The sequence below is a fragment of the Lampetra planeri genome, unplaced genomic scaffold (genome assembly GCF_965212315.1).
Source record: "Lampetra planeri unplaced genomic scaffold, kcLamPlan1.2.h2 scaffold_573, whole genome shotgun sequence".
NCBI classification, from domain to species: domain Eukaryota; kingdom Metazoa; phylum Chordata; class Hyperoartia; order Petromyzontiformes; family Petromyzontidae; genus Lampetra; species Lampetra planeri.
The window spans coordinates 10394-30000 of NW_027615396.1; the positions used below are offsets into that span (position 1 = coordinate 10394).

At 55.1% G+C, this 19607-nt stretch overlaps 1 protein-coding gene across 1 annotated transcript in view; it reads left to right on the plus strand.

Annotated features, from left to right (window-relative positions):
- Positions 1 to 8966: 8966 nt before the first annotated feature.
- The window catches only part of STX18 (syntaxin 18), a 25541-nt gene continuing 14900 nt past the window's right edge, over positions 8967 to 19607 (plus strand). Inside the window, exons 1-3 of the mRNA XM_078624025.1 lie at positions 8967 to 9288; positions 13661 to 13728; positions 15995 to 16113. Of these exons, the coding sequence (XP_078480151.1) occupies positions 9094 to 9288; positions 13661 to 13728; positions 15995 to 16113 (382 nt within the window). The 5' untranslated portion in view covers positions 8967 to 9093. The remainder of the gene's footprint in view (positions 9289 to 13660; positions 13729 to 15994; positions 16114 to 19607) is intronic.

The following is a 19607-nucleotide window of genomic DNA, read 5'->3' on the forward strand; positions in this document are numbered from 1 at the left end:
GAGGAGAGATGGAGTGATGTGGTACAGGAGGATGTGGAGCTGAGTGGACTTGCCGATGACTGGTACCAGCGGTGTCAAGATCGGCCTCAGTGGAGGAGGCTCGTGAAGGACGCTACTGGCAGTTGGAGGCAGTCGCCCTCCAACAACAACGGAGGGCGGAGGAGCGACGCTCACAACAACGAGCGGAGCGCCGGGTGGCTAAAGCACAGCAAGTTGGCACAGTAGGGGGCACAGGTGGTGCATCAGCCAGTCATCTCGGTCATCTCGGTCAGTCGACCCGTGGCACCTGCTGGGTCTGCCCCGTGACCTCCTGCCAGCGGGCGTTCGACACTTCACGTGGTAGCCTCAAGGTGCACTTGGCCTGGCACAAGCGTCGTGGTGACGTCACCGCCACTTAGTGGCATCGTCAGGGTCTGGGATCGAACCCACGACCTCCTGTAGACCAGGCGAGGTAGTCAACATCTCTCCATTGTCAGGATCGAACCCACGACCTCCTGTATACCAGGCGAGGTAGTCAACATCTCTTCATTGTCAGGATCGAACCCACGACCTCCTGTAGACCAGGCGAGGTAGTCAACATCTCCCCATTGTCAGGATCGAACCCACGACCTCCTGTAGACCAGGCGAGGTAGTCAACATCTCCCCATTGTCAGGATCGAACCCACGACCTCCTGTAGACCAGGCCAGGTAGTCAACATCTCCCCATTGTCAGGATCGAACCCACGACCTCCTGTAGACCAGGCGAGGTAGTCAACATCTCCCCATTGTCAGGATCGAACCCACGACCTCCTGTAGACCAGGCGAGGTAGTCAACATCTCCCCATTGTCAGAATCGAACCCACGACCTCCAGTAGACCAGGCGAGGTAGTCAACATCTCCCCATTGTCAGGATCGAACCCACGACCTCCTGTAGACCAGGCGAGGTAGTCAACATCTCCCCATTGTCAGGATCGAACCCACGACCTCCTGTAGACCAGGCGAGGTAGTCAACATCTCTCCATTGTCAGGATCGAACCCACGACCTCCTGTAGGCCAGGCGAGGTAGTCAACATCTCCCCATTGTCAGGATCGAACCCACGACCTCCTGTTGACCAGGCGAGGTAGTCAACATCTCCCCCTTGTCAGGATCGATCCCACGACCTCCTGTAGACCAGGCGAGGTAGTCAACATCTCCCCATTGTCAGGATCGAACCCACGACCTCCTGTAGACCAGGCGAGGTAGTCAACATCTCCCCATTGTCAGGATCGAACCCACGACCTCCTGTAGACCAGGCGAGGTAGTCAACATCTCCCCATTGTCAGGATCGAACCCACGCCCTCCTGTAGGCCAGGCGAGGTAGTCAACATCTCTCCATTGTCAGGATCGAACCCACGACCTCCTGTAGACCAGGCGAGGTAGTCAACATCTCCCCATTGTCAGGATCGAACCCACGACCTCCTGTAGAGCAGGCGAGGTAGTCAACATCTCCGCATTGTCAGGATCGAACCCACGACCTCCTGTATACAAGGCGAGGTAGTCAACATCTCTCCATTGTCAGGATCGAACCCACGACCTCCTGTAGACCAGGCGAGGTAGTCAACATTTCTCCATTGTCAGGATCGAACCCACGACCTCCTGTAGACCAGGCGAGGTAGTCAACATCTCTCCATTGTCAGGATCGAACCCACGACCTCCTGTAGACCAGGCGAGGTAGTCAACATCTCTCCATTGTTAGGATTGAACCCACGACCTCCTGTAGACCAGGCGAGGTAGTCAACATCTCCCCATTGTCAGGATCGAACCCACGACCTCCTGTAGGCCAGGCGAGGTAGTCAACATCTCTCCATTGTTAGGATTGAACCCACGACCTCCTGTAGACCAGGCGAGGTAGTCAACATCTCCCCATTGTCAGGATCGAACCCACAACCTCCTGTAGACCAGGCGAGGTAGTCAACATCTCCCCATTGACAGGATCGAACCCACGACCTCCTGTAGACCAGGCGAGGTAGTCAACATCTCTCCATTGTCAGGATCGAACCCACGACCTCCTGTAGACCAGGCGAGGTAGTCAACATCTCTCCATTGTCAGGATCGAACCCACGACCTCCTGTAGACCAGGCGAGGTAGTCAACATCTCTCCATTGACAGGATCGAACCCACGACCTACTTTAGGCCAGGCGAGGTAGTCAACATCTCCCCATTGTCAGGATCGAACCCACGACCTCCTGTATGCCAGGCGAGGTAGTCAACATCTCTCCATTGACAGGATCGAACCCACGACCTCCTGTAGACCAGGCGAGGTAGTCAACATCTCCCCATTGTCAGGATCGAACCCACGACCTCCTGTGGACCAGGCGAGGTAGTCAACATCTCTCCATTGACAGGATCGAACCCACGACCTCCTGTAGGCCAGGCGAGGTAGTCAACATCTCTCCATTGACAGGATCGAACCCACGACCTCCTGTAGACCAGGCGAGGTAGTCAACATCTCTTCATTGTCAGGATCGAACCCACGACCTCCTGTAGACCAGGCGAGGTAGTCAACATCTCTCCATTGTCAGGATCGAACCCACGACCTCCTGTAGACCAGGCGAGGTAGTCAACATCTCTTCATTGTCAGGATCGAACCCACGACCTCCTGTAGACCAGACGAGGTAGTCAACATCTCTTCATTGTCAGGATCGAACCCACGACCTCCTGTAGACCAGGCGAGGTAGTCAACATCTCTCCATTGTCAGGATCGAACCCACGACCTCCTGTAGACCAGGCGAGGTAGTCAACATCTCCCCATTGTCAGGATCGAACCCACGACCTCCTGTATACCAGGCGAGGTAGTCAACATCTCCCCATTGTCAGGATCGAACCCACGACCTCTTGTTGACCAGGCGAGGTAGTCAACATCTCTCCATTGTCAGGATCGAACCCACGACCTCCTGTAGACCAGGCGAGGTAGTCAACATCTCCCCATTGTCAGGATCGAACCCACGACCTCCTGTAGGCCAGGCGAGGTAGTCAACATCTCTCCATTGTCAGGATCGAACCCACGACCTCCTGTAGACCAGGCGAGGTAGTCAACATCTCCCCATTGTCAGGATCGAACCCACGACCTCCTGTAGACCAGGCGAGGTAGTCAACATCTCTCCATTGTTAGGATTGAACCCACGACCTCCTGTAGACCAGGCGAGGTAGTCAACATCTCTCCATTGTCAGGATCGAACCCACGACCTCCTGTAGACCAGGCGAGGTAGTCAACATCTCTCCATTGTTAGGATTGAACCCACGACCTACTGTAGACCAGGCGAGGTAGTCAACATCTCCCCATTGTCAGGATCGAACCCACGACCTCCTGTAGACCAGGCGAGGTAGTCAACATCTCTCCATTGTCAGGATCGAACCCACGACCTCTTGTAGACCAGGCGAGGTAGTCAACATCTCCCCATTGTCAGGATCGAACCCACGACCTCCTGTAGACCAGGCGAGGTAGTCAACATCTCCCCATTGTCAGAATCGAACCCACGACCTCCTGTAGACCAGGCGAGGTAGTCAACATCTCCCCATTGTCAGGATCGAACCCACGACCTCCTGTAGACCAGGCGAGGTAGTCAACATCTCCCCATTGTCAGGATCGAACCCACGACCTCCTGTAGACCAGGCGAGGTAGTCAACATCTCCCCATTGTCAGGATCGAACCCACGACCTCCTGTAGACCAGGCGAGGTAGTCAACATCTCTCCATTGTCAGGATCGAACCCACGACCTCCTGTAGGCCAGGCGAGGTAGTCAACATCTCCCCATTGTCAGGATCGAACCCACGACCTCCTGTTGACCAGGCGAGGTAGTCAACATCTCCCCATTGTCAGGATCGAACCCACGACCTCCTGTAGACCAGGCGAGGTAGTCAACATCTCCCCATTGACAGGATCGAACCCACGACCTCCTGTAGACCAGGCGAGGTAGTCAACATCTCCCCATTGTCAGGATCGAACCCACGCCCTCCTGTAGGCCAGGCGAGGTAGTCAACATCTCTCCATTGTCAGGATCGAACCCACGACCTCCTGTAGACCAGGCGAGGTAGTCAACATCTCTCCATTGTCAGGATCGAACCCACGACCTCCTGTAGGCCAGGCGAGGTAGTCAACATCTCCCCATTGTCAGGATCGAACCCACGACCTCCTGTTGACCAGGCGAGGTAGTCAACATCTCCCCCTTGTCAGGATCGATCCCACGACCTCCTGTAGACCAGGCGAGGTAGTCAACATCTCCCCATTGTCAGGATCGAACCCACGACCTCCTGTAGACCAGGCGAGGTAGTCAACATCTCCCCATTGTCAGGATCGAACCCACGACCTCCTGTAGACCAGGCGAGGTAGTCAACATCTCTCCATTGTCAGGATCGAACCCACGACCTCCTGTAGAGCAGGCGAGGTAGTCAACATCTCCGCATTGTCAGGATCGAACCCACGACCTCCTGTAGACCAGGCGAGGTAGTCAACATCTCTCCATTGTCAGGATCGAACCCACGACCTCCTGTAGACCAGGCGAGGTAGTCAACATTTCTCCATTGTCAGGATCGAACCCACGACCTCCTGTAGACCAGGCGAGGTAGTCAACATCTCTCCATTGTCAGGATCGAACCCACGACCTCCTGTAGACCAGGCGAGGTAGTCAACATCTCCCCATTGTCAGGATCGAACCCACGACCTCCTGTAGACCAGGCGAGGTAGTCAACATCTCTCCATTGTCAGGATCGAACCCACGACCTCCTGTAGGCCAGGCGAGGTAGTCAACATCTCCCCATTGTCAGGATCGAACCCACGACCTCCTGTTGACCAGGCGAGGTAGTCAACATCTCCCCCTTGTCAGGATCGATCCCACGACCTCCTGTAGACCAGGCGAGGTAGTCAACATCTCCCCATTGTCAGGATCGAACCCACGACCTCCTGTAGACCAGGCGAGGTAGTCAACATCTCCCCATTGTCAGGATCGAACCCACGACCTCCTGTAGACCAGGCGAGGTAGTCAACATCTCCCCATTGTCAGGATCGAACCCACGCCCTCCTGTAGGCCAGGCGAGGTAGTCAACATCTCTCCATTGTCAGGATCGAACCCACGACCTCCTGTATACCAGGCGAGGTAGTCAACATCTCCCCATTGTCAGGATCGAACCCACGACCTCCTGTAGAGCAGGCGAGGTAGTCAACATCTCCGCATTGTCAGGATCGAACCCACGACCTCCTGTATACAAGGCGAGGTAGTCAACATCTCTCCATTGTCAGGATCGAACCCACGACCTCCTGTAGAGCAGGCGAGGTAGTCAACATTTCTCCATTGTCAGGATCGAACCCACGACCTCCTGTAGACCAGGCGAGGTAGTCAACATCTCTCCATTGTCAGGATCGAACCCACGACCTCCTGTAGACCAGGCGAGGTAGTCAACATCTCTCCATTGTTAGGATTGAACCCACGACCTCCTGTAGACCAGGCGAGGTAGTCAACATCTCCCCATTGTCAGGATCGAACCCACGACCTCCTGTAGGCCAGGCGAGGTAGTCAACATCTCTCCATTGTTAGGATTGAACCCACGACCTCCTGTAGACCAGGCGAGGTAGTCAACATCTCCCCATTGTCAGGATCGAACCCACAACCTCCTGTAGACCAGGCGAGGTAGTCAACATCTCCCCATTGTCAGGATCGAACCCACGACCTCCTGTAGACCAGGCGAGGTAGTCAACATCTCCCCATTGACAGGATCGAACCCACGACCTCCTGTAGACCAGGCGAGGTAGTCAACATCTCTCCATTGTCAGGATCGAACCCGCGACCTCCTGTAGACCAGGCGAGGTAGTCAACATCTCTCCATTGTCAGGATCGAACCCACGACCTCCTGTAGACCAGGCGAGGTAGTCAACATCTCTCCATTGACATGATCGAACCCACGACCTCCTGTAGGCCAGGCGAGGTAGTCAACATCTCCCCATTGTCAGGATCGAACCCACGACCTCCTGTAGGCCAGGCGAGGTAGTCAACATCTCTCCATTGACAGGATCGAACCCACGACCTCCTGTAGACCAGGCGAGGTAGTCAACATCTCCCCATTGTCAGGATCGAACCCACGACCTCCTGTGGACCAGGCGAGGTAGTCAACATCTCTCCATTGACAGGATCGAACCCACGACCTCCTGTAGGCCAGGCGAGGTAGTCAACATCTCTCCATTGACAGGATCGAACCCACGACCTCCTGTAGACCAGGCGAGGTAGTCAACATCTCTTCATTGTCAGGATCGAACCCACGACCTCCTGTAGACCAGGCGAGGTAGTCAACATCTCTCCATTGTCAGGATCGAACCCACGACCTCCTGTAGACCAGGCGAGGTAGTCAACATCTCTTCATTGTCAGGATCGAACCCACGACCTCCTGTAGACCAGGCGAGGTAGTCAACATCTCTTCATTGTCAGGATCGAACCCACGACCTCCTGTAGACCAGGCGAGGTAGTCAACATCTCTCCATTGTCAGGATCGAACCCACGACCTCCTGTAGACCAGGCGAGGTAGTCAACATCTCCCCATTGTCAGGATCGAACCCACGACCTCCTGTATACCAGGCGAGGTAGTCAACATCTCCCCATTGTCAGGATCGAACCCACGACCTCTTGTTGACCAGGCGAGGTAGTCAACATCTCTCCATTGTCAGGATCGAACCCACGACCTCCTGTAGACCAGGCGAGGTAGTCAACATCTCCCCATTGTCAGGATCGAACCCACGACCTCCTGTAGGCCAGGCGAGGTAGTCAACATCTCTCCATTGTCAGGATCGAACCCACGACCTCCTGTAGACCAGGCGAGGTAGTCAACATCTCCCCATTGTCAGGATCGAACCCACGACCTCCTGTAGACCAGGCGAGGTAGTCAACATCTCTCCATTGTTAGGATTGAACCCACGACCTCCTGTAGACCAGGCGAGGTAGTCAACATCTCTCCATTGTCAGGATCGAACCCACGACCTCCTGTAGACCAGGCGAGGTAGTCAACATCTCTCCATTGTTAGGATTGAACCCACGACCTCCTGTAGACCAGGCGAGGTAGTCAACATCTCCCCATTGTCAGGATCGAACCCACGACCTCCTGTAGACCAGGCGAGGTAGTCAACATCTCTCCATTGTCAGGATCGAACCCACGACCTCCTGTAGACCAGGCGAGGTAGTCAACATCTCCCCATTGTCAGGATCGAACCCACGACCTCCTGTAGACCAGGCGAGGTAGTCAACATCTCCCCATTGTCAGAATCGAACCCACGACCTCCTGTAGACCAGGCGAGGTAGTCAACATCTCCCCATTGTCAGGATCGAACCCACGACCTCCTGTAGACCAGGCGAGGTAGTCAACATCTCCCCATTGTCAGGATCGAACCCACGACCTCCTGTAGACCAGGCGAGGTAGTCAACATCTCCCCATTGTCAGGATCGAACCCACGACCTCCTGTAGACCAGGCGAGGTAGTCAACATCTCTCCATTGTCAGGATCGAACCCACGACCTCCTGTAGGCCAGGCGAGGTAGTCAACATCTCCCCATTGTCAGGATCGAACCCACGACCTCCTGTTGACCAGGCGAGGTAGTCAACATCTCCCCCTTGTCAGGATCGATCCCACGACCTCCTGTAGACCAGGCGAGGTAGTCAACATCTCCCCATTGTCAGGATCGAACCCACGACCTCCTGTAGACCAGGCGAGGTAGTCAACATCTCCCCATTGTCAGGATCGAACCCACGACCTCCTGTAGACCAGGCGAGGTAGTCAACATCTCCCCATTGTCAGGATCGAACCCACGCCCTCCTGTAGGCCAGGCGAGGTAGTCAACATCTCTCCATTGTCAGGATCGAACCCACGACCTCCTGTAGACCAGGCGAGGTAGTCAACATCTCCCCATTGTCAGGATCGAACCCACGACCTCCTGTAGAGCAGGCGAGGTAGTCAACATCTCCCCATTGTCAGGATCGAACCCACGACCTCCTGTAGAGCAGGCGAGGTAGTCAACATCTCCGCATTGTCAGGATCGAACCCACGACCTCCTGTAGACCAGGCGAGGTAGTCAACATCTCCCCATTGTCAGGATCGAACCCACGCCCTCCTGTAGACCAGGCGAGGTAGTCAACATCTCCCCATTGTCAGGATCGAACCCACGACCTCCTGTAGACCAGGCGAGGTAGTCAACATCTCTCCATTGCCAGGATCGAACCCACGACCTCCTGTAGACCAGGCGAGGTAGTCAACATCTCTCCATTGCCAGGATCGAACCCACGACCTCCTGTAGACCAGGCGAGATAGTCAACATCTCCGCATTGTCAGGATCGAACCCACGACCTCCTGTAGACCAGGCGAGGTAGTCAACATCTCCCCGTTGTCAGGATCGAACCCACGACCTCCTGTTGACCCCGGGTTAATCGAATATTTTCAACTCAGAATCAACCAATGGCGTACGGCCATTTGCCTTAATTAGCATAATTTATTCTCATCGCGCGAATAAATTATGTTAATCGCGTATCTTCAACTCGGCACGAGCCCTGCGGATGCGCTCATTAACATAATTTATTCCAACACAGCAGTTCTTCATGGGGGGGGTGGGGGAGAGAAACCGACCAATCAACAACGGAGACGCTCGCATAAATTATGTTAATCACCACCCCCCCACCCCTGAGCCAATCAACGACGACTACTTATCGCATAAATTATGTTAATCACAACCCTCCCCCCCAGCCAATGGGTGCCTTTGCGGCTTTGTCATTAACATAATTTATTTCCAACGAGGCAGATCACGTGACTAAACGGGGAGGGGGCAGGATTGACCAATCAACGACGACTACCCATCGCATAAATTATGTTAATGTTGGACGGCTCCCAATGGATGCCCTGTGCATAAATTATGTTAATGTGCCCTCCAGCCAATGGGTGCCTTTGGCGGCTTTCTCTAGCCCCGCCCACCACCTCCATCATTAACATAATTTATTACAGTCATCGTGATGATAGCGACTATGATGATGATGAAGCCGTCTTAAATCTCTCATATCTCTCTCTCATCTCTTTCTCTCTCTCATCTCTTCCCTCTCATCTCTCTCGCGATGGCCACTAACCTCACGGCGGCGTTCCGCGCCTCCGTGAAGGCGATGCGCTCCCGCGAGCGAGCCCTGCTCGCCCACGCGGAGCCCGCCGCCGCGGGGGCTCCTGAGGCGGCGGCGGCTCAGGCCAAGGGGGAGGCTTCACTTCTCGCGCGGGGTAGGCCGCGCGGAGATTTCGCGGTCAGGGCGAGAGACGTGGTGAGTGGTGGTGAGTTGTGGTGAGGGTGAGGGTGGTGAGGGTGGTGAGTGGTGGTGAGGGTGGTGAGTGGTGGTGGTGAGTGGTGGTGGTGAGTGGTGGTGGTGAGTGGTGAGTGTAGGTGAGTGGTGAGGGTGGTGGTGAGTGTTGGTGAGTGGTGAGTGTAGGTGGTGAGTTGATGAGGGGGGTGAGTGGCTGGCTCACTCACATAATCACTGACACACACACATAACCACTGACACACTCACTCACATAACCACTGACACACTCACTCATAGGTACACTCCCTGATACACTCATTGACTACTCACTGACACACTGACCCACCCACCCACACGTTCACCCACTCACTCACCTACCCACTCGCTCACCTACCCACCCACTCAGCTAACCACTCACCTAACCACTCACTCACCCCTCCCTCCTACCCACTCATTCACCTCCTCACTTACCTACCCACTCACTCACCTACCCACTCACCAACCTACCCACTCACCCACCCATTCACCGACCCACGAACCTATTCATCTACCTACTCACCTACCCACGCACCTACCCACTCAATCATCTACTCGCCCACCTACCCACTCACTCACCTACCTACCCACCCACCCTCCCACCTATTCACCGATCCACTCCCCCACTCATTCACCTACCCACTCCCTCACCTAGCCATTCACTCGCCTACCCACTCACCCACCTACCCACTCACCCACCTACCCACTCACCTACCTACCCACTCACCCCACCTACCCATTCACCCACCTACCCCACTCACCCACCCTACCCACTCACTCACCTACCCACTCACCCACCTACTTACTCACTCACCTACCCACTCACTCACCTACCCACTCACTCACCTACCCACTCACCCACCTACCCACTCACTCACCACCCACCACCACCACCCACCACCACCCACTACCCACCTACCCACCACCTACCCACTCACCCACCTATCAACCTCACAACCCACTCACCCCACCTACCCACTCATTCAACCTACCCACTCACTCATCTACCCATTCACTTAACTAACCACTAACTCACCTACCCACTCACCCACCTACCCACCACCCACTCACCTACCCACTCACCCACTCATTCACCTACCCACTCATCCACTACCCATTCACTTAACTAACCACTAACTCACCTACCCACTCACCCACCTACCCACTCACCCACTCACCTACCCACTCACCCACTCATTCACCTACCCACTCATCCATCTACCCATTCACTAACTAACCACTAACTCACCTACCCACTCACTCACTCACCTACCCACTCACCTACTCATTCACCTACCCACTCACTCACCATCTACCCATTCACATACCTAACCACTAACTCACCTACCCACTCACTCACCTACCCACTCACTCACTCACCTACCCACCACCTACCACCACTCACCTACCCACTCACACCACCTACCACCCCACCTACCCACTCACCCAACCCACACACTCACCTACCCACCTCACCTACCCACTCACCTACTCACTCACTCACCTACCCCACTCACCTACCCACTCCCCCACCCACCTACCCACTCCACCTACCCACCACTCACCTCACCACCACCTACTCACCACCCACCTACCCACCCTCACCCCCACTCACCCACCTACCCTCCACCCACCCTACCCCACACACCCACCCACCACCCACACCACCCCCACTCACCCACCTACTACCACCCACCTACCCACTCACCTACCCCTCACCACCTACCCACCACCCACCCATCACCTACCCACCTACCCCACTCACCTACCCACTCACCTACTCACTCACTCACCTACCCACTCACTCACCTACCACTCACCCACCTACCCACTCACCTACCCACTCACTCACTCACCACCCCACCACCTACTCACTCACTCACTCACCTACCCACTCACTCACCACCCACTCACCCACCTACTTACTCACCCACCTACCCACTCACCTACCCACTCACACACCTACCCACTCACCCACCCATTCACTACCCCACCTACCCACTCACTCACCTACCCACTCACCTACTCACTCACTCACCTACCCACTCACTCACCTACCCACTCACCCACCTACCCACTCACCTACCCACTCACTCACTCACCTACCCACTCACCTACTCACTCACTCACTCACCTACCCACTCACTCACCTACCCCACTCACCCACCTACTTACTCACCCACCTACCCACTTACCTACCCACTCACCCACCTACCCACTCACCTACCCCACTCACCCACCTACCCACTCACCCACTCACCTACCCACTCACCCCACTCATTCACCTACCCACTCATCCATCTACCCATTCACTTAACTAACCACTAACTCACCTACCCACTCACTCACTCACCTACCCACTCACCTACTCATTCACCTACCCACTCACTCATCCATCTACCCATTCACTTACCTAACCACTAACTCACCTACCCACTCACTCACCTACCCACTCACTCACTCACCTACCCACTCACCTACTCACTCACTCACCTACCCACTCACTCACCTACCCACTCACCCACCTACCCACTCACCTACCCACTCACTCACCTACCCACTCACCTACCCACTCACCTACTCACTCACTCACCTACCCACTCACTCACCTACCCACTCACCCACCTACCCACTTCACTCACCTACCCACTCACCCACCTACCCACTCACCTACCCACTCACTCACTCACCTACCCACTCACCTACTCACTCACTCACTCACCTACCCACTCACTCACCTACCCACTCACCCACCTACTTACTCACCCACCTACCCACTCACCTACCCACTCACCCACCTACCCACTCACCCACCTACTTACTCACCCACCTACCCACTCACCTACCCACTCACTCACCTACCCACTCACCCACCCATTCACCTACCCACCTACCCACTCACTCACCTACCCACTCACCTACTCACTCACTCACCTACCCACTCACTCACCTACCCACTCACCCACCTACCCACTCACCTACCCACTCACTCACTCACCTACCCACTCACCTACTCACTCACTCACTCACCTACCCACTCACTCACCTACCCACTCACCCACCTACTTACTCACCCACCTACCCACTCACCTACCCACTCACCCACCTACCCACTCACCCACCTACTTACTCACCCACCTACCCACTCACCTACCCACTCACTCACCTACCCACTCACCCACCCATTCACCTACCCACCTACCCACTCACTCACCTACCCACTCACCTACTCACTCACTCACCTACCCACTCACTCACCTACCCACTCACCCACCTACCCACTCACCTACCCACTCACTCACTCACCTACCCACTCACCTACTCACTCACTCACTCACCTACCCACTCACTCACCTACCCACTCACCCACCTACTTACTCACCCACCTACCCACTTACCTACCCACTCACCCACCTACCCACTCACCCACCTACTTACTCACCCACCTACCCACTCACCTACCCACTCACTCACCTACCCACTCACCCACCCATTCACCTACCCACCTACCCACTCACTCACCTACCCACTCACCCACCCACCCATTCACCTACCCACCTACCCACTCACCTACCTACCCACCCACTCACCCACTCCCTCACCTACCCACTGACTAACACTCACTACCACTCACTGATGATGGTGATGTTGTTGATGATGGTGGTGGTGTTGATGATGATGCTGTTGATGGTGATGTTGTTGATGGTGTTGGTGGTGTTGTTGATGGTGTTGATGGTGATGTTGTTGATGGTGTTGGTGGTGGTGTTGATGGTAGTGGTGGTGTTGATGGTGGTGGTGGTGTTGATGGTGGTGGTGGTGTTGATGGTGATGGTGCTGGTGGTGTTGATGTTGGTGATGGTGTTGATGTTGGTGGTGTTGATGGTGATGGTGGTGTTAATTGTCTTGATGGTGTTGTTGGTGTTGATGGTGATGTTGTTGATGGTGTTGGTGGTGGTGTTGATGGTGATGGTGGTGTTGATGGTGATGTTGGTGGTTGTGTTGATGTTGGTGATGGTGTTGATGTTGGTGGTGTTGATGGTGATGGTGGTGTTAATTGTCTTGATGGTGTTGTTGGTGTTGATGGTGATGGTGGTGTTGATGGTGATGTTGGTGGTTGTGTTGATGGTGATGGTGTTGATGTTGGTGATGGTGGTGTTGATGTTGGTGATGGTGTTGATGTTGGTGGTGTTGATGGTGATGGTGGTGTTAATTGTCTTGATGGTGTTGTTGGTGTTGATGGTGATGGTGGTGTTGATGTTGGTGATGGTGTTGATGTTGGTGGTGTTGGTGGTGATGGTGGTGTTAATTGTCTTGATGGTGTTGTTGGTGTTGATGGTGATGTTGGTGATGGTTGCAGGCTGGGAACATCACCAAGCTTCGAGACTTCCTGATGCAACATCGCAAGGCGTATCTCAGCGCTCACAGGTGATGGTGGTGATGGTGACGGTGGTGATGATGGTGGTGGTGATGATGGTGGTGATGATGGTGGTGGTGGTGGTGGTGATGGTGATGATGGTGGTGACGGTGGTGGTGACGGTGGTGGTGACGGTGGTGATGATGGTGGTGGTGATGGTGATGATGGTGGTGACGGTGGTGGTGACGGTGGTGGTGACGGTGGTGGTGACAGTGGTGGTGGTGATGATGGTGGTGACGGTGGTGGTGGTGACGGTGGTGGTGACGGTGGTGGTGACGGTGGTGGTGATGGTGACGGTGGTGGTGACGGTGGTGGTGACGGTGGTGGTGACGGTGGTGGTGGTGACGGTGGTGGTGACGGTGGTGGTGACGGTGGTGGTGACGGTGACGGTGGTGGTGACGGTGGTGGTGACGGTGGTGGTGACGGTGGTGGTGACGGTGGTGGTGACGGTGGTGGTGACGGTGGTGGTGGTGATGATGGTGGTGACGGTGGTGGTGGTGGTGACGGTGGTGGTGACGGTGGTGGTGACGGTGGTGGTGACGGTGGTGGTGACGGTGGTGGTGACGGTGGTGGTGACGGTGGTGGTGACGGTGGTGATGATGGTGGTGACGGTGGTGGTGACGATGGTGGTGGTGGTGGTGGTGACGGTGGTGGTGACGGTGGTGGTGACGGTGGTGATGACGGTGGTGGTGATGGTGGTGGTGGTGGTGACGGTGGTGGTGACGGTGGTGGTGACGGTGGTGGTGACGGTGGTGGTGACGGTGGTGGTGACGGTGGTGATGATGGTGGTGATGATGGTGGTGGTGGTGGTGACGGTGGTGGTGATGGTGGTGACGGTGGTGGTGACGGTGGTGGTGGTGACGGGTGGTGGTGACGGTGGTGGTGACGGTGGTGGTGACGATGATGGTGGTGGTGATGGTGGTGGTGATGGTGGTGATGGTGGTGGTGACGGTGGTGGTGACGGTGGTGGTGACGGTGGTGGTGACGGTGGTGGTGACGGTGGTGGTGACGGTGGTGGTGACGGTGGTGGTGACGATGATGGTGGTGACGGTGGTGGTGACGGTGGTGGTGACGGTGGTGGTGACGGTGGTGGTGACGGTGGTGGTGACGGTGGTGGTGACGGTGGTGATGATGGTGGTGATGATGGTGGTGGTGGTGGTGATGGTGGTGACGGTGGTGGTGACGGTGGTGGTGGTGACGGTGGTGGTGACGGTGGTGGTGACGGTGGTGGTGACGATGATGGTGGTGGTGATGGTGGTGGTGATGGTGGTGATGGTGGTGGTGACGGTGGTGGTGATGGTGGTGGTGACGGTGGTGGTGACGGTGGTGGTGACGGTGGTGGTGATGGTGTTGGTGGTGCTGGTGATGATGATGGTGATGGTAGTGATGATGATGCGGCTGATGATGATGCTGCTGCTGCTGATGATGCTGCTGCTGATGATGCTGCTGATGATGCTGATGCTGCTGATGATGATGATGCTGCTGATGATGCTGCTGATGATGATGATGCTGCTGATGATGCTGATGCTGCTGATGATGCTGATGATGATGGTGCTGGTGCTACTGATTATGATGCTGATGATGATGATGCTGATGATGCTGATGATGATGGTGCTGGTGCTAATGCTGATGCTGCTGATGATGATGCTGATGATGTTGCTGCTGCTGATGATGATGATGATGATGCTGCTGCTGCTGCTGCTGCTGCTGCTGATGATGATGATGATGATGCTGATGATGATGCTGCTGATGATGCTCATGATGATGGTGCTGGTGCTACTGATTATGATGCTGCTGATGCTGCTGATGATGATGATGATGCTGCTGACGATGATGCTGCTTCTGATGATGATGGTGCTGTTGATGATGATGATGATGCTGATGATGATGATGCTGCTGCTGATGGTGCTGATGATGATGCTGACGCTGCTGCCGATGCTGATGATGATGATGATGCTGATGATGATGATGATGCTGATGATGATGGTGCTGATGATGATGCTCATGATGCTCATGATGATGGTGCTGGTGCTACTGATTATGATGTTGCTGATGCTGCTGATGATGATGATGATGCTGCTGATGATGATGCTGCTTCTGATGATGATGATGCTGCTGATGATGATGCTGCTTCTGATGATGATGATGCTGCTGATGATGATGCTGCTTCTGATGATGATGATGATGCTGCTGATGATGATGGTGCTGATGATGATGATGGTGCTGATGATGATGATGATGCTGATGATGCTGATGATGCTGATGATGATGGTGCAGCTTGGTGACCGATGGCAAGCCGGACTCCATGACGGATGCCGACCGCGACAACATCGACAGGGACACACAGACGTACATGCGGACCTGTGCCGAGTCCATCCACGCTCTCAGAGCCCACGGTGAGACACAGACAGAGACACACAGAGACACAGAGACACACAGACGTACATGCGGACCTGTGCCGAGTCCATCCACGCTCTCAGAGCCCACGGTGAGACACGGAGAGAGAGACACACAGAGACACAGAGACACACAGACACGGGGAGAGAGACACAGAGACACAGAGACACAGAGACACGGGGAGAGAGACACAGAGACACAGAGACACGGAGAGAGAGACACAGAGACACAGAGAGACACAGAGAGACACAGAGAGACACAGAGAGACACAGAGAGACACAGAGAGACACAGAGAGACACAGAGAGACACGGAGACACGGGGAGAGAGACACAGAGACACAGAGAGACACAGAGAGACACAGAGACACAGAGACACGGAGAGAGAGACACAGAGACACAGAGAGACACAGAGAGACACAGAGAGACACAGAGAGACACGGAGACACGGGGAGAGAGACACAGAGACACAGAGAGACACAGAGAGACACAGAGACACAGAGACACGGGGAGAGAGACACAGAGACACAGAGAGACACAGAGACACAGAGACACGGGGAGAGAGACACAGAGACACAGAGACACAGAGACACAGAGACACGGAGAGAGAGACACAGAGACACAGAGACACAGAGAGACACAGAGACACGGGGACACGGGGAGAGAGACACAGAGACACAGAGAGACACAGAGAGACACAGAGACACAGAGACACGGGGAGAGAGACACGGAGACACAGAGACACAGAGACACGGGGAGAGAGACACAGAGACACAGAGACACGGGGAGAGAGACACAGAGAGACACAGAGAGACACGGAGACACGGGGACACGGGGACACGGGGAGAGAGACACAGAGACACAGAGACACGGGGAGACACAGAGACACAGAGACACGGGGAGAGAGACACAGAGACACAGAGACACAGAGACACAGAGACACAGAGAGACACGGAGACACAGAGACACGGAGACACGGGGAGAGAGACACAGAGACACAGAGACACAGAGACACGGAGACACGGGGAGAGAGACACAGAGACACAGAGACACGGGGAGAGAGACACAGAGACACAGAGACACAGAGACACGGGGAGAGAGACACAGAGACACAGAGACACAGAGACACGGGGAGAGAGACACAGAGACACAGAGACACGGGGAGAGAGACACAGAGACACAGAGACACAGAGACACGGAGACACGGAGACACGGAGACACGGAGACACGGGGAGAGAGACACGGAGACACAGAGACACGGGGAGAGAGACACAGAGACACAGAGACACGGGGAGAGAGACACAGAGACACAGAGACACGGGGGAGAGAGACACAGAGAGACACAGAGACACGGGGAGAGAGACACAGAGAGACACAGAGAGACACAGAGAGACACAGAGACACAGAGACACGGGGAGAGAGACACAGAGACACAGAGACACAGAGACACAGAGAGACACGGAGACACAGAGACACGGAGACACGGGGAGAGAGACACAGAGACACAGAGACACAGAGACACAGAGACACAGAGAGACACAGAGACACGGAGACACGGGGAGAGAGACACGGAGACACAGAGACACAGAGACACGGGGAGAGAGACACAGAGACACAGAGACACAGAGACACGGGGAGAGAGACACAGAGACACAGAGACACAGAGACACGGGGAGAGAGACACAGAGACACAGAGACACGGTGAGAGAGACACAGAGACACAGAGACACGGGGAGAGAGACACAGAGACACAGAGACACAGAGACACGGAGACACAGAGACACGGGGAGAGAGACACAGAGACACAGAGACACGGGGAGAGAGACACAGAGACACAGAGACACAGAGACACAGAGACACGGGGAGAGAGACACAGAGACACAGAGACACGGGGAGAGAGACACAGAGACACAGAGACACGGGGAGAGACACAGAGACACGGGGAGAGAGACACAGAGACACAGAGAGACACAGAGAGACACAGAGACACGGAGACACGGGGAGAGAGACACAGAGAAACAGAGACACAGAGACACAGAGACACGGAGACACGGAGACACGGGGAGAGAGACACAGAGAGACACAGAGAGACACAGAGAGACACACAGAGACACAGAGACACAGAGACACAGAGAGACACGGAGACACGGGGAGAGAGACACAGAGACACGGAGACACGGGGAGAGAGACACAGAGACACAGAGACACGGAGACACAGAGACACAGAGACACAGAGACACGGAGACACGGGGAGAGAGACACAGAGACACAGAGACACGGAGACACAGAGACACAGAGACACAGAAACACAGAGACACGGAGACACGGGGAGAGAGACACAGAGACACAGAGACACAGAGACACAGAGACACAGAGACACGGAGACACAGAGACATGGAGACACGGGGAGAGAGACACGGAGACACAGAGAGACACAGAGACACAGAGACACGGGGAGAGAGACACAGAGACACAGAGACACAGAGACACAGAGAGACACAGAGACACAGAGACACAGAGAGACACAGAGACACAGAGACACAGAGACACAGAGACACAGAGACACAGAGAGACACAGAGAGACACAGAGAGACACAGAGAGACACAGAGACACAGAGACACAGAGACACGGAGACACGGGGAGAGAGACACAGAGACACAGAGAGACACAGAGACACGGGGAGAGAGACACAGAGACACAGAGACACAGAGACACAGAGAGACACAGAGACACAGAGACACAGAGACACGGGGAGAGAGACACAGAGACACAGAGACACAGAGAGACACAGAGACACGGAGACACGGGGAGAGAGACACGGAGACACAGAGACACGGGGAGAGAGACACAGAGACACAGAGACACGGGGAGAGAGACACAGAGACACAGAGACACGGGGAGAGAGACACAGAGACACAGAGACACGGGGAGAGAGACACAGAGAGACACAGAGAGACACGGAGACACGGGGACACGGGGACACGGGGAGAGAGACACAGAGACACAGAGACACGGGGAGAGAGACACAGAGACACAGAGACACAGAGACACGGGGAGAGAGACACAGAGACACAGAGACACGGGGAGAGAGACACAGAGACACAGAGACACGGGGAGAGAGACACAGAGACACGGGGAGAGAGACACAGAGACACTGTACGTACTGTATGCGCACACTATGCACTGTGTGCACTGTATGTACTGCAGCGTGCGCTGTGTGTACTGTATGTGCTGTGTGTACTGTATGTGCACTGTGTGTGTCCTGTATGTGTCCTGTATGTGTACTGCATGTCTGTACTGTATGTGCACTGTGTGTACTGTATGTACTGTATGCACTGTATGTACTGTGTGGGCGATGTGTGTACTGTATGTGCGCACTGTGCGTACTGTATGCGCTGTGCGTACTGTATGCGCTGTGCGTACTGTATGCGTTGTGTGTACTGTATGTGCTGTGTGTACTGTATGCGCTGTGCGTACTGTATGCGCTGTGTGTAC